This window comes from Alligator mississippiensis, chromosome 3, assembly GCF_030867095.1.
Source record: "Alligator mississippiensis isolate rAllMis1 chromosome 3, rAllMis1, whole genome shotgun sequence".
In the NCBI taxonomy this organism is placed as follows: domain Eukaryota; kingdom Metazoa; phylum Chordata; order Crocodylia; family Alligatoridae; genus Alligator; species Alligator mississippiensis.
Genome location: NC_081826.1, coordinates 301116069 through 301142468, shown reverse-complemented (window position 1 = coordinate 301142468; position 26400 = coordinate 301116069). Strand labels below are relative to the sequence as shown.

Below are 26400 nucleotides of genomic sequence, written 5' to 3'. Positions count from 1 at the left end.
CAGGTCAGATCTGGCACACAAAGCCATGTCACCCGGCCTAAGGGGCTGCCCAAAGGTCCAAAACCTTGGCACAGGAATGGGCTGGACGGCATAACCCTCTAGGCTAGGTCAGACGTGGAGCCACACAGAGGCATCACAGGACCAGATCCAGTAGCACAGGGCCAAAAGACTGACCAGCACCAGATTAAACATTTGTCTGGGTATCTGAGGCAGGAATTATCCCATTTTAAGCGGTGCGGGAGATAAATCTGAGTGTTTCTCAGAATCTGTGGCAGAAGGAGCTGTCTGAAGCCAAAGGCAAAGTTAGTCGAGAGGACTGAGGAGCAATTAGGATAGACTACCGAGGAGCAGGACACGCTAGCATTTCATGCACATACACTCGCGCAGACAAGGAGTCTCCTTTGCTGGAGAGCAAGGGAGGCGTGCACAACCCCCGCAAGACATACCTATGACAAGCACTTGAAGGAAGGAGAAGAGGCAATTGCATTGCCACCGTGTCATCAAGACCTGCACTCTTCATAAATCGTACATGAACCGATCTCAGGCTGAAAGAGCCTCGTGTCTGAAGTGAGCCCTGCTGCGTAGGCTGGATCAGAAGTACAGCAGCTATTTTCTAACCGCAACGTAAAGCCAGTAACAGACACAGGGCGTCTTTACAAAAGATAGCAGCTTGGGAGCTTGTGTCTGGCCAGCCCCAGCCTTTGGATTCGATGCACACAAGCCTCAGTTGAAGGCAAGGGTGCCATCTGAATGTGTGAAGAGCCACGGGCTGCAAACTTCAGGAATGATTGGAACAGACCAACATCAACACGTGTTTACATGCAAGCAAAACGCCCAGAGAAGGAGCATTCCCCCCCGCCCGGTACTTCACAAAAACTTCAGTACTTTTTTTTTTTTTTAGGAGAAAGTAATCAAGTACAGCACCTGGAACAGAACAGAAGTAAGGCTATCAAGGCCGGCGTTAAACCACCATATAGCTAAAACACAGCAAGGGCATGCAAACAGTGAAAGTCAGCTGAAACGGATCACAAGACCACTTCACAGCACCAAGGTTAAGGAAAGTAGACACTTAAGCTGTAAAGCAGTTAACCCACCTATCAGACAAATCTAGAGACTGCCTGCTCCCCAGCGAGTGCTGGCGACTTGTCACTTGACTAGACTCAGATGAAGACTCTAGGTCAGTTCGGCCACTCACAGTGGAGTCTAGACTATCATATCGCCTTGGAAATAAAGAAAGGAAGGAGGAGGGAGACATGGAGAACATAGTTACATAATGCTTCCAAACCAAATACTGCAAATAAATTCAAAAATACACAAGAAGAGGTAGGCTACTTCATGAAGCTGGCCTGGCTATTGGGAAGATGATGTTGGCTAATGGCTAGCCTTAGGGGGCGGGGGGAACAAACAACACACTAGGTAGATAAGATCCACATCCGCACCCTACAGGAATCACCCTCACAAAGGTCAACATTGGGAGGGGAAAGGAAATGTTCTAGTCAAAGTTTTGATGGAATATCCCAGTTTGTTGAACCCAAAGCGTTTCATCTGAAACTCTTCTAGTTTGAATTTCCACTGAACCAAAGGGACAGGGGGTCCAGCAAACCTTCCCCGTGTGTCCTCGCAGATCTGTCGGGGACCCAAGGACCCAGAAGAGCAGGGTCAAAGGCTCTGGGCGGTCTGCCTGGCAGCTCGGCTGTTGAGCCAGGGATCCTGCCCTGCTCCATGAAGCCGATGTTCTTGCCAATTTGAGAACAAGTCAGTTAGAAAATAGGGTGGACTGCATGGCAGAAAGAGCGGTCAGACTGACCAGGGTTTGGATCTCTTGAAACGAAAGCAACTTTGGCCGCTGAACTTTGAGATGTGCCCTGATCACGTGCATGCCTTCTACAACTGCATTATTGCCGCTGTCTGGCTAGAAATAGATGTCGCCAGATAAAGTGAATCAACTGAGCCAGGATGCATTACAGCACAGCTCATCCACGTCCTTTTGCTAAACACACTGTCCTGCCGGTTGATCTTGCAGAACAACAGGCAAACGCATTCCCTGCTTGCAGAGGCTGCACCAACGCGAGCCGGACACGTGCTGCGATGCCAGGGCTGGGATCACAAATCGGCTGACTGGCAGACCCAGCTCCAGGACGTCACAGGCGCCCCAGGACCCAAAACAGGGGACCCTGAGGTTTCAGGGGCCTGATCCTGAGAGCAGTAATGGGTGCATAGCATTGGGCTGAAGCTGGAGAGCACGGGCAGCTCCGGGCTGACTGCACTCTCCTGCCATAACCTTAACAGAGGTTTGCTGCGACAGAGCCACACAAATTGATACCACCTTTGTCACAGCGTCATGGCCACAAAGTTTGAGCATTTGTGGTGTGGCAAGGGGTATGGATATCTGTTTGCTTGGCCTTTGTGCCACCATGAAAATGTTTACGGTGGCAGAAAGGTGACATCTATTTCCACCCTCTGAGACCGGATACTGGGCTGGATGGACCAACTGGTCTGACCCTGGGGTTGGCAACCTATAGCCTGCGTGCCAGATCTGGCCCACAAAGCCGGGGAGGGCAGCAGGGGGACAGATAGCAGTGGGGAGAAGTGGTGGATACCCAGGATGTGCAAACAAGGAAACAAATCTTGAATTCATCTCTACCCACAACGGCTTAAATGGACTGGATTTTGCAAAAACCAGATCTTTACACGGGCAGCAGAAACTATACTTCATAAATGAAAGAAACAGGGCTTGTCTTTCACTTGTGATTTCTATAGCAACGAGGCTATACAGATGTAAGAAGGTAAGCGTAATTCCCTCACCTGATAACATCTGCACCATGCCCATTATTTGTTTGAGCAGCAGCATATCTTGACTTGCATAAATTAAAAGCGATGGAGAATCCATCACATCCCTAGGTTAGCACGTCAAGGAAGATAAAAGCAACCTATTTTATAAAAGTGCATCACTTGGTTTGGAAACAAAAAAATTGTAAGCATACAATAAGTACAGCAAGGGGAGAAATGACTGATAATGGCATTCTTTATCAAGGCTCACGTTTAGTAGCCAAGGGTCTACAAAGAATATAAGAACGTATGCTCTGAGACCTTAAAAACTGCTGTTCTCTGGGTCAGACCATGGGTGTATCATGCCCAGTATCCCATGCCACACAGAGCCAGAGAGCAGAGGCTGAAAGGGAGAGTGAACTGGGTATACTGGATCTGCCCAGGGTTTTTTCCCCCGCTGTTCTTCTCACTTGCAGCCTCCAGCATTAACAGCTCGTGGAGCGAAGTGCAATCTAATCAATCTAGCATAAGCAAAAAACCTACTTGTGAGCACCTAACACATTAAAATCAGTTGATTTGTTAGTGTACACACAAAATGAGCATATGCAGAGCTTTGCCTTACTGACATATCTGTATGGGGACAGATGCCAATAAAAGTTTGCAGTAACTGAGAAGGGAGCCCCATCTGTACAATTCAGCTACTGAATAGGATGCAGGAGATAATAGTAAAAAATTAGTCAGTATGTTTAATGGCTTAGAAAGCATTAAAAATAGTACACCGCATGGCTAGTGATGCAGCTGTGCCACTAAAAATGCATACCCCAGAAAGTCCAGTGAGGAATGCAAGCTGAATTAGACCTGGCCGTAAAAAAATTCATACACGACAAAGGTTTCAGATGTGGACTGACCATATTAAAGCCAAGAAAGTTAAAGAAAACTTGCCATTTACCAGCAACAAACTGAGGTCATAGCTAGACTTGAAACTACTGGTATTCGCAGTTTCAGATCAGGGGTTGGAAGTAGAAGGAGTGGGACAGACACAGTGCCTCTGCCTCCCTTCTGGAGAGATGTTTGAGTGACTACCCTCCCATCTCGGGCTGTCCCAACATGCACCAAAATGTCGCACCCTAGATCTCCAGGACCCTGCTTATCAAGCTATCCAGTACCATTTCAGTGTTTTTCTTGTACTCCACCTCTGCTCATCTACTATATTTAGTTATCCATCGTCTCATCTTTATTTTAGATGCATTTAACCCATGGAACCGTATTCTCGTTACGTGTTTAACGGCATCCAACACAACGGGCCATGATCCAGAGCCGGGGCTCCTAGCAAGTTACTACTGCATCACTTAATGTTGTTCATTCGATTACGTAAAGAGGGTGGAAGTAATTTTAAAACTGCTGACTTATTGTCAAATCCCACAGGGAGACTATTATGCTCTACTGTGACGCAGAAACAATCACAAACTGATACAGAAAAAAGATCTTGAAAAAAAAAACAATGAAGTGAATAAACCCTTCTTGTCCTAGAGCTGACAGGGGAAAAGCCCGTCTTACACAGCAGTGTTGTATAACAGCTAGAACAAACTGATCAAAGGCTTCCTTCGTGAATGCTCTGCGTGTGCAGGCCTGATAGAGGAACTACAGCTAATCGGAAACAAGATGAACTTGCCTCCAATGAAAGAAGTCACAAGAGGATAATTCTGCCATTTCTTTTCCTTCTGAAACACAACATGACCCGACTGTCAGAGCATCACAACTGGAAGCGTTCTGCCTCCTCCCCGCCCCTTCTTTTTTTCCCTTTCATGACATCTGCTTTTATTGCTTCATTTGGGTTTGCAAGTGGATATTGCAAGGAGAAAAGTACAGAACGTGGGTGAGGACACCTCACAAGTGCTTCCTTCAAGGCACTCAGTCTCCAGGCTGCTCCTCATTCATTTCCATAACACCTTCAGGCTCAACTGGGAAAGTTTAGTGAAAAAAGAGGCAGTTACTGTTGTTCTGAAAACAGCACCCACCTGATGGCCTCACATTCCCGATAATCCAGGTCGTAGCTCTGCACGGAGTCGTGGCAGAAATCCCGCAAGACGCCCTGCTGCTGCAGGCGGGACGGCACGGTGAACTGGTGCACGGAGGCGTTGGGCTGGGAAGTCGTGTGATACGGAGGAGGGAGGGTGTTGCTCGTCTCGCTGCGGTAGTCGCTGTCTCGATCGTCCACGGCACTGTCAGGGTCTTCAAAGGCTGAGAAACAAAAGCCATTAAGAGCACAGCCCCCCGATCCATCTGGATGGGTTCGGAGACCATTCCACTTCTAAGCACAAAGCCCTTAAAATAAGGCACCTTTCCTAATCCGTGGTCCGAACAGGCCTCCCAATTCATATCCTACATAGCCATGATTACCTTACTTTCTCACTGTCATTCCCTACCTCCCTGAAAAAGATGGTTTGCTTATTTTACTCTCCAAGTCTTGCTACCAAAGAGGAGATTAACATCATCTTCATTGTAAGAGACTTTCTTGGATTCATTACTGCTGTTGGCAAAAAACTGTAATGGAAACCTAGCCATCAGAAAAGCAGGCTCGCCAAAGCAAGGACAAGTCTGTCTACAGGGGGTTATTTTCTCTCTCTCTCATTTAATGTCTGATGAAAAGAAACCACGCACGGTACTCACCGAGGAGCAGAAAAGATCATTAACATAAGCATTTAATGTGCTTCCCTCTGCTGCATAGCAGCGCCGGCTTAGGCACTGCAAAATACTTGACCTGTACGAGAAAACTTTTCATTTCTCTACAAGAGGGTGACATTGCCGACCTCTAGGACAGCTCCTTCCCCTTGCATCGCCTGGTCCCTGCTCTAGTAGCCCGGCACCGGGGTCTCCATTAGTCAATCTGGGCTTCTCCCTGTCACCAGCCTCCAGTAAGTGCTCTCTCCTTCCACCATGCTTTCTGCACATCCTTTCCCAACATCTGATGAAGCGAGTTCCAGCCCCCGAAAGCTCATGTGTTATATAAACTAACTTTGGTTAGTCTATACGGTGCAAATCTAACCTGGCTTCAAACTAACACCGCTGTCTGTCCGCTGCCAAGCAGAATCGCAGTTCGGTGGCTGACTTCTCTTAATCCAGCAGGCTCTGCACGGCCTTGCAGCCAAGACAGCCGTTTTGTAAGCTGCCCTTTGAAGTCTTACAAGCCCCTTAGGTCTGCTGTCTGGCCCTACTCTCAGCAGGGGAGGTTGCAACAGCCTGCTTGGCTTGGCTGAAGCTCTTCTTTGACCCCTTTCCCCTGGAAGACCAGCCCTCAGTATCTCTCTTTTCCCAGCTTGCTTCTAGGCAAGTGGCTTACAGCTTTCTCATAGAGCTACTACTCTGCAGAAAGGACCTGGGGGGGGACAGGGGACAAGAAGCTGGACAGGAGCCAGCAGTGTGGCCTTGGTGCCAAGAAGGCTACCAGCGTCCTGGGCTGCATTGGGAGGAGCGTTGCCAGCAGATGGAGGGCAGTGATTCTTCCTCTCTATTCTGCACTGGGGAGGCCACATCTGGAGTCCTGTGTCCAGCTGTGGGCCCCACTACAGAAAGGATGTGGACACATTGGAGAGAGTCCAGTGGAGGGCAACGAAAATGGTTGGGAGGCTGAGGGACAGGACTGGTGAAGGGAGGCTGAGGGAAGTGGGCTGACAGTCTGGAGGAGAGAAGACCGAGGGGGATTGAATAGCAGCCGTCACCTCCCTGCAAGGGGTTGCAAAGAGGATGGAGCTGGACTGGTCTCAGTGGGGGCAGATGACAGGTCAAAGAGCAATGGGCTCAAGCTGCAGCAAGGGAAGGTTGAGGTTGGATATTGGGAAAAACTCTCTCACGAGGAGGGTGGTGAAGCACTGGACCAGGCTCCCCAGAGAGGTGGTGCAGTCTCCATCACTGGAGGTGTTGAAGACCCGGGCAGACAAAGCCTTGGCTGGGATGCTGTAGTCGGGGCTGGTCCTGCTTGGAGCAGGGGTTGGACTGGATGTGACCTCCTGAGCTCCCTGCCACCCTCCTTGGCTGTGGTTCTGCTCCTGTTTCACTCTCAGCTGGCCCCCAATCCTAGAGAAGGCTGGAAAACCCGCACAAGATCATCTAGTTTGACCAGAGATAAAACCTGTGACCTTGGTGTTAATTAGCGCCGTGAGCTAAAGAGCCACTCAGCTGTCTCGCTCCTCAAAAATAACTGGGGGTCGAGGCCCCCATTACAGAGGTTTTTGAGAAGTGATAATACACTGGCTAGTAAAGAAAGTCAAGATCAGCTAGCTAACCACCCAGCTCTGCTCGTCTCTGGACATTACTGCTTCGTATTGCGCTAATTCCTACATTGAACACGTGTCACTAACTACAGTGGATGATTAAAATTTAGACACATTAAGAAGTGAACATAGATGGCTGACGGTCCTGTAAAGGCCCTGGCAATGAAAGCAGCACCCCTTCCCGTATAGCGCTTCCCCCATGAAAGACCCTTCCCAAAGAGAAGTCGTGGTGGCACCTTCCCCTTCGGTCTGCTCACAGCCTAAGCAGCGAAGCTTTTGCGAGGCTACGCAGACTGGCCATTGATCTCTGCAAGTTTCCAGTCGATAAGTAAGAGCAGCGAGGAGGGAGGTGAGGTGCACGGCTAACGCGCTCGATGGAAAAGAAAACACGTCATCATCGTCATCAGCCATTATTCACCATGCCCACCACCAGCACCGCGAGCCCGTCTAGGAAGGACAATCAAATTATAGCGCTGTCTGAGGAGTGGGACCAATACTTCCCGAACGCCTCAATCATCCCCACGCGGCACAGCCCAGGTCGACTGGGACCGAACACGAACGCAGTGCAAACGCTGCTCGTTTTCTGTGCAAATTTAATTCCAGCAAAAAATATTAGGTGCAGGTCATGCTTCCCAATGAAGCTTTTTTTTTCCCCTTTTTATTTCAGCTGTTTTTAGCACATGATAGTTTGGCCAGTAATGAAACCGTGCGGGCCCCCTCTGCTATGATATAAAGTCATAGCAATAGCCTAAGGATCAAACCAGCTCCACTGGAGAACGTGTCCATGCACGTAGCCGAAATCCTCATCCGGTCGGGCTTCCACCCCTCAAGTGCCATCACGTCAATTTGATTGTCCGTGCTGAAGATAGTGTACAGTCTCCTGCTTCTTGGGAGTCTAACGCTGTGCAGGTTTTGTTGGTCTCCAGGCATTAAACAAAAGTTATACTGATAACATTTATTTTATATAAAATAAATTTATATGATTTTGCTCAAAAAAAAAATACTGCACGGCTAGCAGGTTTTCCATTGCTGCAGCACTGCATGAAAAAAATATTTCGATTTGCAGAGGTGCAGGAGCCTCTGAAGTCCTGCCTCAAACCCTTGGGGCCTGAAGCATCGCCGGTGGCTCCCACAGCAGATCGAGCCCAGTGGGAACCAGCCCCGAAGGATAACGAGGGGCTGTCCTGACGGTGCGTGTCACCACCACAGACTGCGTGCTGCCACTGTCCACGGTTTTCACGCCAAAACAAGTGGTTCCACATGCAATAGCTTCGATTACGGAAACACTTCTATACTTCACTCAGATCTAATTTCATGTTGAGTAGGGGGTTTCTTTTCACAACAAATCCCCTGCCCCCACCATTTTCTGAATGCAAATTTGGTTTAACGTGGCATAACCCTCGCAAGTGCCCCCCAGTGATGAGGAGCCCATGCCACCAGTATTTGGGACCCTACGCCGACAATCGCGGGCAGGTAAAGCTTACTCTGCCTACACGTCTCCCAAAGCCCGCTCTGGGTTTGTCCGCAGTAACAGCAGGCCTCACTGTGGCTTGTTTTTTATGTTTTACTTTCACAAAAAGCCATAGCTGGAATTTGGGCATTATAAATTATGTTTTTCTAAAATTGTAGTTGAAAATTATGAATCACGTGCATTTACATAAGTCATTATAAATCCCGATGGCAGGATTTCTTGAAACTTTTCACTAATGCATAGCATGGGAACGACCTCTCAGATGCCAACTTTTAACATGCTTTAATGGATGACATCTTTAAAGAAGCAGTCCCTACTTTACAGGGAACATTGGGCCAAAAACCAAAAACACTGCATCTTGGACGAGCCTCCTGAGCACTTGCCATATGCCAGTAGGTATTAACCATGGTAGCAGGCATACCAATATCTTTTGGCCACATTTAGGTACTTTCTCATGTAGAATAGCACTCCACAAAACAGTCCCTCTTTAATCAGTGAAACGACTCGATGAGAAAGGTACTATTCGCTCTGAGGATAGGTACCACAACCAGGCTTTCCCAGGGGTTATAGTATGCATTACAGCCCCAGAAAAAATGACTAGAGTGCTTTTAACAGTGTGTAGTGGTGACACAAGTGTATTAGATCTGGATATATTAGAAACAAAATGCAGTTCATCACAAGAGGAGACTGACAACACCTTGCAGAAGCAGCTCTGGAGATGCACTATCGCTTCAACAGAAGGGGACAAATATTAATACTTCTACTGCAGCACGATAGCCCTCACACACACACACACACACACACACACAGGAACGGGGTAACAAAGCGCTGGCCTTCTGCAAGCAGATGATATACTATGGCCTCTAAAGAGGAAAGCTGTATTTTCATCTGATCTTGGAAAGTCAGTACACCAAACAGAATACCATGCACTGGTAAAAAGACTAACCCACTGTTTTATCCCCTGGTTTAGGAAACTCCATATACACCAGAAAAGGTCTCAGGGGATAAAAACAGTCTCTTGCTATGTAGATCAAGGAGATCACACTGCAGGAAAAGGGCAAAAGCATGCTCTCCTCGGTTAGAGAACTGAATATTCATGCATACAGTCAACATACAACGGTAAAGCGATGGACAAAGTCACATCACACAGTAAGGTTTTACAAACAGAAAAGGACTCCAGAGTGACAAAGGCAAGACAGGAGACAGCAGAGCGTGCACACACGTTGGAGGGACGGGCCTGCTGAACCAACTGCAGCCCAAAAAGCCCTGGGGCCATGTGTGCCACGGGGCAGACTACCAGAGCTCCTCATACGCTGGTCTCAAAGTGGTTTTCCAGGTCATTATTGCCCCTGCTGCCCTATTAGTCAGGTCCACGTCTGGGCAAGCATTGCTTTACAAACCTTAACTTCTGGAGGGTCAACAGCACCACCGTTACAGCTCATGAGGACAGAGCTGGCTACAAAAAAAATTCACAGAAACAGAACAATGCTGGAAGGGCCCTGAGGAGGTCACTTAGTCCGAGCCCTGCTCAAGACGGGAGCGTCCCTGTCTAAACCATCCCAGACAAATGTCCGTCTAACCTGCACTTGAAGCTGTCCCGTGGAGGAAGTCCCTTGTCCTCACTCGAGATCCATGTCCCAGCACAGCTCCATCATCTCAGAACCAAGGAGGTCCTGCCCACATCCAGCCCACAGCACCCTTGCTGCGAGCTAAGGCCATCGCTCCTTCGATCCACGTCCACGGAGGACAGTGATGCACTAATCAGCACGCTCTTCTGATTGAAGGTTTATCCCATCTCCTCGCAGGGCTCAGGCCAGGTCAGCCTGCAAGAATGGGGGCTTTTCCCAGAAGTTCACACTGATTTAGCATCACCTGGGGGATCACTGCCAGGTTAATATGCTGCCCTTCGAAAGGCAGGATCCGGCTCCTAAGACGGATCTCAGCCCTGACCCTCGAGAGGCTACAGCAGTCGGTGCTGTATGTGTGTGTATATGTGTGCAGCAGTCAGTGCGGTGTGTCCTATAGATATAGATGTAGATGCACACAGCACTGACTGCTGTAGCCTCTCGAGGGTCAGGGCTGAGATCCGTCTTACGAGCTGGATCCTGCCTTGCAAAGGGCAGCATGTTAAACTGGCAGGAGATTGAGATCTATCTAGAGAGATAGATATATCTATAGAAATATATATTTAGCATCACCTGGGGCCTCGTACATGTGTATATATACACACATATACACACCTGCCTGCAGGAACAAGGAGAAATATATGTATTTCTCCTTGTTGCTAAAGGGGCAGCAGTCCACAAGAACCAGTCTGTCTGTTGTGATCCTACCTGATGCTTTTGCTCGTGGCATTCACCGTCTCTGTGACTGCCCCTTCCTAGCCCTCCACTTCACGGACAAGCAAGCCCTTTCCACCACTCACTTCAGAATGACAGGGTCTGGCCCGAGGGGAGCCTGCGTGTTCACCGAACATCTTCATTACAAAAACAGGGAAAGTATTAAAACAGAGCGTAGCACTCAGGCAGCAGCATCCAAAGCTGACCCCTTCCCAGACCATCAGGCGCTACCTGAAGCATAAATAAGCCTCTGTCCTTCTTGTCCATCCTGAGCTGCTCTTTGCAATATCTGGTGCTAAGTCCCATAAATTTCCTTCTGCTGGATAAACACATGAACGCAGACATCGGCAGATAACGCCAGCACTGACAACACAGCTGTTTTCCATCATGTCTAGAAAACGAAATACCACTCTGATATCCATTGACAAGAACGGGCTTTTTAACGAAGGCCAGTGCTTTTCTGTCCTGCTTGAAACAGATTCAGAAGGATGTCGCTAGCTTAAAGAAATGGCAGGTCAGTAAATCATAAGACAACAAGGCTCCATGCTGACTTGCAAGACAAGTGCCCACCGTCTTTAACCTTTTCTTATTGAAAATTGTATCTCCTCGGTCTTTTCTAAATGAAACAAACCCAGGTCTTTCACCCTGCCTTTCTAGTCTCTCAGCAACATGCGGAGCAAAATAACGACCTCCCATGTCCTGCATGCAAACACCGCTGTTAATACAACCCACCCAGAACGAGACTGGTCTTTTTTGCAGGAATACCACTGTCGACTCCTTTGTTCTGCGGTCTGCTAAAACCCCCAAGCCCAGACACCTTTGTGCTGTAACAGCTCTCGTTTTTGTATGTGCGCATTTGACTTCTCCGGCTGGATTTGGCACTTGTCTGTACTCGGCTCCATCCAGCGCGGTCATTTCCATTTACCAGCTCTCTAACAGGCGTCCGTCCATCTATTGAGGGTGGTGGCTAACTTAACAGGGTGGACAGGCAGACCATAAGTATAGTCCAAGTCTGTGGCTGATACTCCTGAATAAGAAGAGACTGCACAACACCTGGCCACAGCAAGAGAGCCAAGAAGAAACCACAGACAGAATAGGCTGACAAGACACACAGGAACATGAAGATCTCATCAACACAGACAGAAAGAGAAGAGAAGAGAAGAGAAGAGAAGAGAAGAGAAGAGAAGAGAAGAGAAGAGAAGAGAAGAGAAGAGAAGAGAAGAGAAGAGAAGAGAAGAGAAGAGAAGAGAAGAGAAGAGAAGAGAAGAGAAGAGAAGAGAAGAGAAGAGAAGAGAAGAGAAGAGGAAGAGAAGAGAAGAGAAGAGAAGAGAAGAGAAGAGATCCCCTATATGCATGAATATTCCTCTTCTCCCCTTGTTGGAGTACGCTGCTGTGCTACAGGACCACCAAACTCGCATGAAGTTAAACGGTTACATACTCGGCTGCTCTCCCCATCCGAAATAGCTCCAGGTGCCTGCGAGCAACACAAACGGCAGCAAAGAGGAGGAATGGAAGGAGAAGGCTTAAAAAAATAAACCGAGGAAGCATCTGTCATGTACTTGGCTTAGATTCTGCAAGGCTTGAAAACAAAGGCAGCTTTTATCGTTATCACTTTCCATATCTTTCCTGGCCTACCTCTCCAGTGTCTTCATAAGCCACTCTTCGGGTCACGATGCATTTAGGCTGATTAAACTACCACATTTGTATGAGCGGAGCAGCAACTTGATTATAAGCTAACTGCTTCGTAGCAGCACTAAATATTGTGCTTCCTACATCCCGGGCACAAAACCAGGAATCCAGCCACAGCTTCCATGACATTTGATGGAGCAGTGACACAGGTGGAAGGCAAAAGGTGCTGGATCTGGGTCTCCCCAAGGCGCCCAGTGCTTCCACTTCCCTCTCCCATTTATAAAGGAAGTTAAAAGATGCATAAAAGGTCTGAGATCTGCAGGTGAAAGTGCCACATACACAAGATTCATAAAGAACTGCTTCTCTGCTTGCAAACTATATTGAGCAGCATCTTGTCTCCATTTTATTGTAATGAGTCAAGTTATTATGAAACAGCACTTCATACGTGCAAACACAATACAACAGGAACAACCCAGGTCATGGTCTCTACCCAGACACACAAGCGTCTCCACTTCAGAATGGCTGAACCACGGCAGAGAGTAAAAGAGACTTAAGTCTCGACGTCTACAGTCTTGGTCAAGCAGGATAACAACCCCGACTTCCCAGCTTTGTGCTCTTTCCTCCAAACCACGCTGCTACCAGAGGTCAGCATGTGATGAACCTACTGACAACTACAGGTATGTGACCTGACAACTGTCCATGCCTCGCAGCAACGTGTGAATCGCGCGCACACCCTGCAGTCCAAAATCCAAGGCTAACATTTACAGAAATGAATGGGCAGTGGTGCGGTGCAAACCAATTAAGTTGTTCTGAAGTTGTCAGTTATTTCCAGGTCACATGTGCTCAGCTGAAAATTAAGATCCTTCCTCCTCACTTCCCTCATCTGCCCCAAAAACTGGACGGCATCCAAAGGCAGTGGTGTACCAAACCACCACAACTACAGGAATTCAAGCAGACGGTGTGATTTAGGAACAAGCTTTTGTAGAGACTCTTTACTGATTTTTATCTAAACAATGAAGAGACCAACCAGAACATTAACCATTTCATCCAAAATCAGTGTTGACAAAAACCTTGCATCGACACCAGCGATTCACAACCAGGGTGTTGGAGTGCCTCAGATCCCGTGAGTGGTGGCACAATGTATACGGAGATGAGCAGATGAGTTAAATAGATCAACCCAGGCACAAGCTGACCCCTGCCTGAATGATCCCCCACCGCCAAAGCCAAACCAAGCCCCTCTGCAATGGGGCAAGCACTGTAATGCACACACACACGCGCTGATTAAACTACCATGTTTCTATGATCGGAGTGGCAACTTGATTATAACCTAACCGCTTTGTAGCAGCACTAAATACTGCACTTCTTAGGTCATAAATATTTTATAATTTGTAAAAATATATAATATACATACACATTATTTTTTAATTGGTGCCACTCGATTCATAAAATCTACAGAGGGACGTGGCAGGTCTAATGAGGCATGCCTCGAGTCCATAAAAAACTTGAGAACAACTGATTTATGTAAGTGCGCTTTTATTCGTCTTCTGGTATTTGTGTACAAACTTGTACACGGACCCAAACAGTGAAACTGGGCTCTCTCCCCCTTGCCCATCAGTTGCTCAAGTTTTGCAGGCCAAAATTAACCACTCAAGTACATCTGAACAACCTGAATATCTTCAGATTAGTCCCCTAATGACACCCTTTATTTTCAACAGGTAAAGCCACCTAAAGCTTCATCGACGGCTGTTACTGCTTGAGGAGGACCAGCTCACTTCCTCCTCATCTCTCCGGGGTTGAAAGCAATCCATGCACACTGGGTTTTGTTACCAAGTACACGACTGACTGAATACACACTGAGCACGGTACCATGTTTTACCATCACATTACCAGAGACATCAGCTTGGCCCCACGGACAGAGACTGTCCGGCACCAGACAGCCATCAAGCCAGATGTGCTGGCACCCCTTCTCCATCCCCGCGAGGGGCTGGCGCTCCACGCACCTCACCCTAGTTCTGCTTTTAAATTTTACTGTGTCTGTTTGTGAACATGAACTGCTGGGCAGATGCAGGGAATATTACAAACCAATGTTATACCTGCTAAAAGACGGATCCTATAATTAAGATCTGCGCTCAGAGTCTCTTTGGCCGGTAACAGATCTGAATCTAAGGGTCAGAGAAAGTGACCTGCTCTGGCCACTGGTAGTCAGGCTGACCATCTGTCCCGGGAGCGATGGTCCTCTACTAACCGAATCATGGCAGCAAGCTAAGGGCAGCCAAATTGTACCCCCACTCGTCACACGTCCCTGATCACAGGCCCAGAGAGGAAAATGTGCCACCACCGTCATCCAGCCTGCTCCCAGGACAGACAGACGTGGCCTCATCGGCACATTTAATGGGTATGCGAGCCTATTCCTGGGGAAAGGGAAAAGAAAGGATAGAGTATAAAGGAGCATCGGAGAAGAAAGCAGTGGGGCATAGCAGAAGGAAGTCAAATAGCAAGGCGAGACAAAAAGATAAGAGGGGAAAAGAAAAAAGGAGAATGAACTGAATGAAGGGAAAGTGAATGAAAGAGGACGGATCTGGACTGGTCTCCGTGGGGGCAGATGGCAGGACAAGGAGCAATGGGCTCAAGCTGCAGCAAGGGAAGCTGAGGTTGGATATTAGGGAAAACTCTTTCAGTAGGAGGGTGGCAAAGCACTGGAACAAGCTCCCCACAGAGGTGGTGGATTCTCCATCCTTGGAGGTTTGGAAGAGCCGGGTAGACAAAGCCTTGGCTGGGATGATGTAGCTGGGGCTGGTCCTGCTTTTAGCAGGGGTTGGACTGGATGTGACCTCCTGCACTCCCTTCCACCCTCATGGTCTGTGGTTCAATGACAGGCTATGGACAAACATACTTTTCCACCACTTTGAAAGGGGAGGGAGGCCTGCGACATGGGGTATGTATACATCACCTGCTCCAATAACTGTTACCTCTGAATGCTCCTGTAGCAATAAATTGGCTAAATCATTTTAACCCGGAATGAAACACCATTACTGATGCTCAAGCACAACAGCTTAAACTATTACATCCAATAATACAGATACATGTCCATCTGTACCCAAGCAGAGGCACAAAAAAAGGAACAGAAAGCCCAAGAGGAGGAAATACACAAAAAGGAAAAGACCGAGAAACAGGCAGAGCCGAGACAGGTATTTCTTCTTTTGTAAAGGAGGGTTTCTACCGCTGCAGGGTAATGATGTCTCCTTATAAATCTGAGAGCCAGCTCATAAACTGGCAGTCTGCCACAGAGCAGTTGGGGATAAAACCCAGAAGTCCTGAATCCTAGCAGCTTAATGAGGCAGGCCCTAGTTATTGGTTAAATATTGTCAGGAAAAAATAAATCTGTGCCGCTAGAAAGAAAGGTTCGTGTGGCTCAGTCTGTCACAAATCAATGGGCAGTGACCCAAGCACATGGGCAGGCAGGCGTCTGCAGAAAGGAAGGTTGCTAAAATAATAGAGGACCTGTGAACCGCTTGCTGTACCCAGCATCACTGCACTCAGCGTGCCGGCTGCTAATCCAGTCTAAGACCAGATCCACGCGTACATTATTAACAAATTAATTCCTGGGACCAATCCGAAAGATGTGGGGCATCTGACGGCAAACCGCATGCACAGAATTACAAAAAGCAAACTGGAACATGCAGGTAAAATCCCTGGGAGCCTGCTGAAATAAGCCCCAGCAAGCCCCCAAATTTGGTACCATTCTTTCCTCAAAATGAGGCTGTTCATTGAACCTGGCCTACATGGGAGGGGGTGAAAGAAGAATAGCTTTGAAAGACTCTTGAAACTAGCTTGAACAGTCAGCAGTTTACCCCCACTGCAAGCAGCTGTTACAGTAGTTGCCCTGGATAGGAAGGGTCTATATTATTTGCAGCTTTAAAAACCAAACAGCAAGGGCCACTGCCCAGAAGTGCTAGACGGGCAGGGTGCTTTCTTGGGCAGTAGGTATTGCCAGCTGCCATAGACACGGCCCCGGAGCATTGTGCATGGGATGTCCCAACCCCGCTGTTAGCATCTCCATCGCATCTTGGCACAAGTCCTTATACAATACATAGTCTTGTGCGTGTTACACCATCGGCTCTCAGCCTTCCTAGAATCAAAGCACCTCCCGCCCCCAATCTCCAGGCGTGCTCCTTGGAAAATGCCAGCTTTTAGCTTTCACTCCTCTTTTGAACTACAGAAAAATAGAGCAATTATTTTGTTGCAAAGACCTCGGAAAGGCCACAACGGGTATCTTTGGGTTTGACTTGTGACGTGTTTGCACACCTAGCAGAGCTAACGTTGCACAGCACACAGTGATACCCCTAGGGTGCCACGACACCTTGGTTGAGAAGCACTACGCTAGGCATTTCCAGAAGCACTTTAACATTGCTTCTTTCCAATGCATAATGGCCTAATTGGCTTGTGTGCTTTTCAAAATGTGAAAAGGTAGTTTTTCTTCTGTTTTCCAGCATAAAAATTCAGGTCCTGCCTCTCCTAGACATGCTGTAACAATGGAGAACTAGCAAACACAATACTGCAGAAGCCAACAACAGATAATGAGGAGGTGAGAAAGGAAGGGGCTGTTATCCAGACTCTATTCATCTTTGCTTTTGTTTATTTTTGCTAAAACCCAACTTCGCGTCAATGCTGAACTCTCTGCATAAAAAGACGAGTCTGGTAAGGATTCAACACATCTGCTGCTCTGATTAAGATGCAAGAGACAACTTCAGACAGCTGGGTCCTTTGGCATAATCAGAGACGACCCAGGTTGACATTCTTGATATTTTGCAGGTTAATGATAGCAGAAAAATATTAAAGTCTTTGCATGTCCTTTTATATATTATAATGCAACAAAACTGAGCGCAACATCTCGTCCTGAAAGAGATGAATGCCTCGCAAGGCACCTTTGAATTGACACATTTCTGAGCTCTATTTAACAGGTTAGAAATTTGCTAAAATGCAACATCACTGTCTTTGAAGCCGGTTAGACATGAAGAGGATGTACAAAGACAAAGACACAAAGAAGATATACAATTACAACTCAGAAAAACATGCGAACACCAGATGAAAGTAATCTTAAGGTGAAATATATTATAACAAAAACACATATTGAATACTGAAACAGGTAACACAGACCAATCAAACAGGCCAGCTACGGTGTAGGCTTTAATTAAAAAAACCACCCAACAACGTGCATTTAGATTATCACGTAATTTTGGAGAAAACTGCAGTTCTTCTACAAATGAAGTTCAATATAACCCTCCAATTAAGGACTAGGCAATGCCAGGAGTCTAGTGTCTTGAAAGCTATAGCATTTCTGTCACCAACACATTTTATAAAATATATCTAGCTTCCCACAGTTTGCCGAGCACAACATATGCTTGCTTTGTGTCTCAATTATGTAACTATTCAGGGGAAAATCTCTCCTACGGTTTCACACTGTCAGGCACGGATCAGTAGAGCACGATCAGCAGAGACACCCAGGAAGGCAGCAGAAGATGCGACGACTTAAAGCAGCCTAATTTGAAGTGCCACTCAGCATTGCATTGCATTTCATGACTATTTACAGGCGTATGGAAGTAGCTGGGTTACACTCCGCTCTGCCGGGAAGTCGCCGCTGACTGCGGTCCACGTTTATGCCCAAACTACCAAATCATTCAAACCCTTGTGCGAGGGCTACGCCGCACGCCGGAGCGACAAGCAGACACTGCTTGATCAAGACGACAAGTACGGTGTGGGCACAGGAGTCATAACACGCTGGGTGGTGTTGTAAAATGCCACCCTGCAGAAAGCAAAGTTTGGCACATTTCTCTACATCTCCGCCAGGCTTTCACACCTCACACCCCCTTCCTCCCTTTCAAAAAATGAAATGCCTTCCACGCGCGCTTTCATCAACTAGACAAGTCGATCCCATCAAGTTCAAGCCAGTTACAGGTTATTCCAGTCCTTGCTCCCAACACGGCTTGTGCATTTTATCCGGGGACTAATACAAAATGCAGCAAGTAACCCCCAGAACAAGGACAAGAATCACAGACTCCTTTCCAGAGGAGCGTCCTCGTGGCTGGGCTAGTCTTGCTCTCTCGCACAACTCGTGGATCTTATGTCCTTGACCCCACAACAGAAGAGCTTTCAAAAAGAGGGGTGGAAAGCGAGTATCCAGCCTGGTGGTTAGGGCCAGCTCCTGGGAGAAGTCGATTTAAGGCTGCTCAAGTGAAGGAGGGCGCAGCTGAAGAAGCGCTTCAAACCCTACGTAATCACATCCATCGGCATCTCCTACCAGCAGTTTGCAGGCAACATTGCTCGTGGTCACTAGAAATCCGGCTTCCTACAGACGTGGCTCTTCAGGCCGACGGCAGGAGCCACGTAGGAGGTCCCGCAGGCTGCTTGGTATTGCTGCCCAAGGGCCAGCGATGTTTGGAGACCGCTGACAAAAGCGGTGGGCAGCACCAACCAAGAAGCGAGAGCCGGTCAGTCTGTCCCCAAAAGGGCAACTCCGGTGCCCAGGTCAAGGAAGGGCTCCCAGACGGCGACATGACACCCCGGAGAGAGGCAGGACGTCAGACACCCCCCCTTTGGCACTTCTTCCCAGCTGCCCTCGCTTTTCCCCCTGCTACACACCCCTGCCCCTAGGAAGCCCAGTCCCCATGCACTGCGGAGGGAACGTGCGTGTCACACTCAGGTGTGTGAATCTACAGGCGACGCCTGAGTGTTCGACAGGATGATGCTCAGCACTGCCAAACCCAAGCCCCTGAGTCTAGACCACGGTGGAATAATGACTCCCAAGGCAAAGGTTTCACAAGGAAGAGAAGTACCATGCACATGTTCTCCATGAAGGGAAACACCTGCACTCTGCCCACCGGTATTATTGCTTCCTAAAAACAGCCACCACGACACGTTGGCCATAGGCTCAAGTGATGGAGCGTGCCCCTGTATCTAGAGAGGAGAAAGGCTTAAAGCCAACAGACTAACTTCGCACTTTCTTTTCCACAGGCCTCACTTCCCTCCTGCAGAAGGAAGGAGAAAAAACACCATCAGATCCCTCCTTATTTCCATGGTTTCCCCTAAAGCATCACGGCTGCACCAACACCCAAGCACCCCGCGTGAAGGGCCGAGAGCCTCGCCAAGTCACGAGGAGGAAAAGCAGCAGTGGCCAGAGCAGACGAGGGCAAGGGAAGGGAAGAAGCGGCCAAGGAGAGGTGGAGGGGCTGTTTTGGGTAGTTTACTAACTGCTCTGCAGTTTGACGGTCTGGCCTATCTTTTGGGTAGGGGCAGGGGGTAGCCTAACCTTTTCATCTGAAGTGTGAACATGCTTTCAGCATAAATTTAGGGGCCCTTCCTAACTGCATTACCCTGACCCGAATAAGCCCAATGCCCAAACACTGGGGAGTCTCAAGCCGGGGAACAGTTATCACCAAACTCCTCTCCAAGGACCGAGACCTCACAGTAATGGAGAGGCTTGTGCATCCCAATGATGGAGAGCGGCTGCCCGGAGTCCCACACTCCTGGCAGAGTCACCTGTGATGAACAGGCTTGAGAGGACAGTCCAGACAAACCAGGCTCCAACCCCAAATCCTCAGCAGCAGATCAGGCAGAAGATGAAGTCCGGATCTCAACGGCTGCAAAGACAGAAGGCGGCAGCAGCAAGAGAGAGGTCTCTTGTTATCTAGGGCTTTCCCTTGCCAATGAACCCAGATCTCCACCTTGCCATGACCAGGTGGTCGCTGTGTCCATGCACCAGCCTCCTCCCGTCAAACCGAGTCGCACACAGGAAGCGACACGCTTCTACCCCAACCTCCAAAAGCCCGATGGTGACGGACCAGCGAATCTGATCTGCACGCAAGTGGTGGCACCCTGATGGTCGTCTTGCCCCCGAGTTGAGACCCCGGCGCAGTTCAGCAGCTGCTACCACCACTGAGCGGTACTAGTCAGGGTCCCCTTTGCTCACTTCACACGGGGAAGGGGCTAGGAAAGGCGCTCTAAACCGAGGCTGTTTTATCCGCTCCGGACTGCATAACTGCATCCAGCAAATGATTTTTTTTCTTCTTTTTAAGAAGAGAGAATGGAGGAAGGAAGAGGGGAGGAATCCCAGCCTGAAGCCTGCAATTCTCTGCAGAAAGACCCGCGACTTCCGCAGACGGCTCTGGGGCTCAAGGGTTGGGCTCTTCAGTCCCCTCGAGGCCCATCCATGAGTTGTGGTAGAGATCATCCTCGAATCGAGCGACTGCCAATGACGATTGCCAAACTGTCAGGAATACCCTTTAAAAATATTCCGAGCCCACGAAACCCCAAGTACAAATAAAAATCAGTAGCTTAAATCAATTAATTTTTCTCCATGACAACAGAATGCCGGTAATGCTCATAACAGCACTAACGTCATCTGCCTCCCCAACTCCTGGGCTATCCGGTCAATTAACAAGTAATACAGGGTTTTATTGAGCTGAAAGATGCCATTTTTACTACAGCAGATCATTATATATTAGTCTGCTAGTCTTTACGTATAAAAGAAAGAAGATCTACAACGGTAGAAGTATCGACGTCTATGAAATTTGGTCTCTTCATTTTTAACTGCAACAGACTGGCAAGACAAAAACCTGGAAAATCATGCTTATGGCTCTTGTGTTTAAATGTTAGCAGCAATTCATTAACATCAGTATAATTTAGACTGGTAAGAAAATAAAGAGCAATTAAATTCAATTACCGGCACAAAAAAAAAAATATAAACCCATTCTTTTATACTTGCCCGAAGACCAGTTTCCGAATCCTCCAAACAACACGCTAACCCGAAAGCCCAGCAGAAAGAACCAGGAGGGCAATATGCATTAATACACTGTCTAGTGCTACGTGTAAGCAATTTAGTCACAGCCGAGTCTTGTTTCTGTTCACAAGCATGTGTTTAAAAGAGAAAAATATTTCATTTGCAGAAGTTTTAAGAACAGGTTTTAGCTTGCAATTTGTTTGCAAAATGGCACCTATGAGTATCTGTTTATTGCGCAGTTTGACGAGCTATGCATGTCACCAGAGTTATTAAGAGCATTGACTTAGCCAATAGCAACATAGAGCTGTAAAACCTAGACATTTGCAAAGGAGTTGGAGCAAAAATTGCTTTCAGGATGAGCTACAGAAGAACACTGTTCCCTTGAGCACCGAAAGATTCAATGAAGGGATGCTTCAGAAGATAAGAAGTAGGCCCGAATTGATGGAAAATACCATAGGAACATTCTAACAAGAGAAGGAAACTGCGTAGAAAGGTCCGTAACAAGAGACTGCGGGCCAGGAAAGAAGAATAGGGCCCCCCCCAAGAAAGATGGTACCAAGACATCAGACTAGGCTGGCCTACAGAAACGCAGCAGCACGGCTGATAATAGACAGAGCCCGGTGACAAGCATCTGCCCACCCCATCACTAGCCCTCTGGACAAGAGCGGCACCTGTCCGATTGTGTGCCATCAGGGGGTGGGTTTACCCCAACTATGGAAGGGAAGCCTTACAAATAGAAGGAATCACTTTCTCAGCTTGCAAACATCCACAAACGTGCACGATTTCAGGGTATCGAAGAAAACGAGCTTTCCAAAATGCCCGATCTGAGCGGTCACTCGTGCTAACATCCCTGCTGCCTTGGCTTTCCAACAACATCCCTCTGAACAGCTCCGTCACCTGAATGATCATAAGCAGGCTAATAAGAAGGGAACAAAAATACCAGCAATGGGCCTCTAAGGGTTTTATTCAGAAAATGGAGTGGTGAATCATTCCCCTGAGTTTGTCCAACTCTAGTCACGAATATAATCCTGCGTTGCATCTTGTTAGAGAGCTAGTTCTTCCACACATCGCCTGTTCTTGCTTTCATTTATAACAACAACTTGCATCAGAGATGATGATTCAGGATATCAAAGTTCCTCCACAAAACTACTGATGTCACAAACCGCAACACATCGTCCTGCGATTCTGGGCTTTCGGCTCTTTTCTGTCAAAAAAAAGTTTTCCTGCACAAGTTGTAGCTCCACCAGAACCAGAACGTTCCTCGGGAAAGTCTCAATTCCACGACAAGTTGAGCCAGAAGCCAAGCAGGCAGGCTAGGCTCGTGACCTGCCAGACGTCTCGCCGCTCCACCTAGCCCCCAAGGGTCTTCCAGTCATCAGCACCTACCACCCAGATGGTTGTGTCACCCTCCATGGCCCCCGAGGGGTCAGCGGTCACTTTACAGGTGACTCGGAGAACATTGTTTTAGAAATGTCAGAGTCCCCCACAGCAGAGCAGTCCTGCACTCCTGAAAACAGAAGTTTTGCAGAGCTCCCACTTCACAAAACAGTTGGAAATATTGGCTTTAAATGTCCTTTAAAAAAAATCACGTTTGCAGGGCAGAAATTCAGTTTCCAAGCATTTGATTTGTTATCTCGGCGTGTTCATAATCATCTGCCTCTTTTCCATCTCCCCTTTCATCCACGTGCCTCTCAATGTTTTGCAGAGGAGGACTATAAGTAGGCTGCATGGGGCTCTTTAAAGCCTTGAATCTTCAATTCTTTTTCTCAGTCTACAAAGGCAACCCCCACTTACCACTGTTTCGCTTAGCACTATTTCGCTATAACGCTCATTTTAAATTAATGCCCGATTCCACTTAGCACTCGGCAAATTTCATTATAATGCTCGTGGTCACCATTGTGGGTCATTAAAAACACTTGCGGTTACTATCTTGGGTTGTCAAAAACTTCTGCTTTTGCTTAATGCTCATTTTGCTTCACACTCAGTTTTTCAGGTCCCAATTAAAAGCACTAAGCGGGGTTTGCCTGAATCCAAGGATTTGTAAAAGCAGAACTTGCTTCTCAGCTGACAAATTAAATCTGAGGGTTGTTGGTTGTAGCTGTGTTGGTCGAAGGCCACGGGCAGACAAGGCTCTTTGAGTAGATGTGCTATCTTTTATTAGACTAAATAGTTAGAAAAAACATTCTTTGCAAGCTTTCGGGCACAAACGCCCTTCTTCGGGCATGAAGCACCAGAAGTAGTACAATGGCTCTAGCCTTCCTTGGAGCCAAGCATCCGACAACGTGATCTACGATCATGCCAGCAGATTCAACGTACAATCTCTCGGTAGAATACTTAATGCTCTCATGTCGGCAGCTTGCTGAGCAGGATTATTAAACGTTCAGTGTGGAGTTTCCACGCGTGCAAACTTTCACTGGCATGCACTTGGGAAACCAACCTTGGGAGGAGAGTCGCTCCGTTGCTCAGATGATCAAAGCCAAGTTCAGGGTTCTGCTTATGCTCCATGGCCGCTCAATGACATCCCAGCCTGGCTCCACCTGCACCACTTTAGGCATCTTTAAGGTTAACTACTTCTGCAATTAAACACTACTTTGATGTGGTTCTTAGGACCATCTGAACGTAAATGCACCGACAGTGTCTTTAATCTCCCACTTGGGGCCTTCTCGTCCATTCCTAGCATGTGATGAGACAGGCTGCTGCCTATGAAAGCTCATACTTCCCTGAACCAGGGAGTCTCTAAGGGGCCGCCCCAGCCTGCCTTCTGCCGGACTTCAGGCTAATACAGCTAACCACCTCTGCCTGGTAATCATGCAAAAGGTTGCAGCAGTGATTTGGGGGAATCCTGGGGCTGAACTTCCTGGCCCAGATGGCCCCTTCCAGTCACTTTTTTGCCACAGACATCTGTTTGCTAATGGCATGAGAATATGGAGAGCCCAAGGCTGTCTGCACTCTTCCACCGCCCCAGGTAGGTGCTCCCAGGGCTTCAGGGGTCCAATGCTGCGGTGCTAGGCCCCAACGCAGGGAGTGCATCCGTAGGCATGGGGGTGGGAACTCCCCTGGCTTTCCTGCTCCACGCCTGCAGGGGAATTCCCGGGCCAGGTGTCTGCAGGCACAGCACAGAGGACCAGGCTTCCCTGCTCCATGCTTGAAGATGTGCGCCCAGGGTCACATCCCGGCACAGCTCATCCCACCACAAAATACATGTTTGCAGCCTGTTTGTTAGGTGCTACCCACACTAAGGTCACCTGAAAAGCAGGGTAAATGTAAGCTCATGCTGAGCTCTGTGCTGCTGTGGCTAGATTGCCACTGATCCTTGAGCTAGCTAGCTAGCTCAGGTTTCTCTACGCTGCGCTGCAGACCTACCCCAAGACGCCAACATATCCTTGAATTGGCTTGCATGCTTCTGGAGTCAAAGGCTTTCTGCAGCAGGGAGAGCAATGCCATCTTCCAGCAACTACGGCACATTACAGGATTGCCCAGTGCTTTAGCAGCTCTGTGAATAATTGACTGACCACAGTGTGGCCTTACGTAAAAGTGTTCAGAGGTAGGTTAGTCCCCTCCAAGACAGACACCTCTAACACTGAGCAGGGTTTGATGAACTTTTGACAAGCGAACGGCCAGGTTCCCAAAGCCCCCATTGTGGATCCCCGGCGGGGTGAGGGAGGCACCCAGTACTTGCAGGGTCTACAGCGCTAGGACAGACTCATCACCAGGACTCTGGGGCTTGCATGATCTGCAGCTTCTGGGCAGCAAGAGTTTGAGGCTTGCTTTCAGAGCTGGAAGTATGCAAGCCCTGGGAGCCTCACTTCAACAAGGACTCATCAACAAGCGCAGAAGCCCTGACAGCTCTGGTGAAAGCCAGACTTCCCTGGGTCTCCAGGCAGAGCCACGAAAACTGTGGAGAAGCTCGTGGGACCTCCGAGAGCATCCATGTGCTGAATGCTTGTGGCTCGCCACACGGTTTCCAGTCTACCAGATCACTTTCCCCATGTAATGGGGAGCGATCCTTGACAATGAACTATGTGGATCAAGATGGATCAGAGCATTTGATAGCTACTGCGAGTTGAATACAGGACTACTTCACCTACAGGTCACCAGCTCCCCTTACCCAGTTCCTACCCAATTTACTGGTGAAGGTAGACTTGTAATTTTGTGTGTGTCCCTGTATCAAATGTTTGGATGAAGTCCGGCAAGATGAGATCAGTGTTTTTCTGGACAGAGGAGGTGCAGTAATCAGAGATAGGTCGGATTAGTCTGGCATGACCTCTCTTTGGTAAACCTACAGTGCATTTTATCACATTTTCCATTTCTCTTCCTCTCCAATTACTCAGAGGCCACTAAAACATATTCTTATGCCCTATGGATAACACTGTCAAAAGCATTTGCAACAGTTTTAGGAGCTTAAACCCCATTTTTAGAAGTGATGTAAGGCACTTAGGAAACCAATTACTTAAATTGTTGGGACTTTAAAATAAAGGACTTAACGGCCTTTTGAAAAAAAACATTATGCAGAGAGAAGACATAGATAAGACTCCTTCTTGTGCTTTCTGCAAAACACACTTTTTTCCCCCCACTAAAGTCTCTCAAGAAGATCAGCATAATCAAATTCATGTGGGCTGGATACCAGTCAGCAGCAAGAAGGTAACATTCAAAATATTGGGCCAATTTAAATTAGCAACACTTTAGCCATGAGTACTTTAAAGCAATAATCCAAATTCAACTAACTACAGAAATTTTCCAGAGAGAAAAACATAGTTAAAAAAAAATACAGGCAGGAAAAACTAAAAGTTTCCCGTAGCTGGTTTTAAACGCTGACTGCTGCGGGGGTAGGAAGAGGCTGGCCTGGCTTCTTCTTGGAAAAGCGGCAGCAGTCACAAGAAGCATCGCGTCCAGTTATACCAGCTCAGGTCCAGAAGTCCCCCCTTCTCCGAGGGACACCCCCAGCAGAGAAGGACAGTAGTGGGATGTGGATCCGCAGGGCATCCTGGCGTAAGGGAGAACGGCCCAAGAGGTGGGATCTTGTGCGGACATTAACAGACCCCTACGCTGAACTGCCTCAAAAACGTCTGCCCGAGGGAGACGGAGGGTGTGTTATTTTAATTATTTCGAGTTTGCGAGTGACGGACCTACAGTTCGGACCATGGC

At 48.0% G+C, this 26400-nt stretch overlaps 1 protein-coding gene across 3 annotated transcripts in view; it reads right to left on the bottom strand.

The window, feature by feature from the left end:
- The window catches only part of UNC13B (unc-13 homolog B), a 300680-nt gene that overhangs the window by 193065 nt on the left and 81215 nt on the right, over positions 1-26400 (bottom strand). For 2 of the 3 annotated variants that reach the window (XM_059725356.1, XM_059725357.1), the window contains exons 8-9: positions 4788-5010; positions 1095-1220 (exon numbers count right to left, since the gene is read on the bottom strand). In XM_059725356.1, the coding sequence (XP_059581339.1) occupies positions 1095-1220; positions 4788-5010 (349 nt within the window). The remainder of the gene's footprint in view (positions 1-1094; positions 1221-4787; positions 5011-26400) is intronic. The other variant, XM_059725358.1, reaches the window with a different exon arrangement.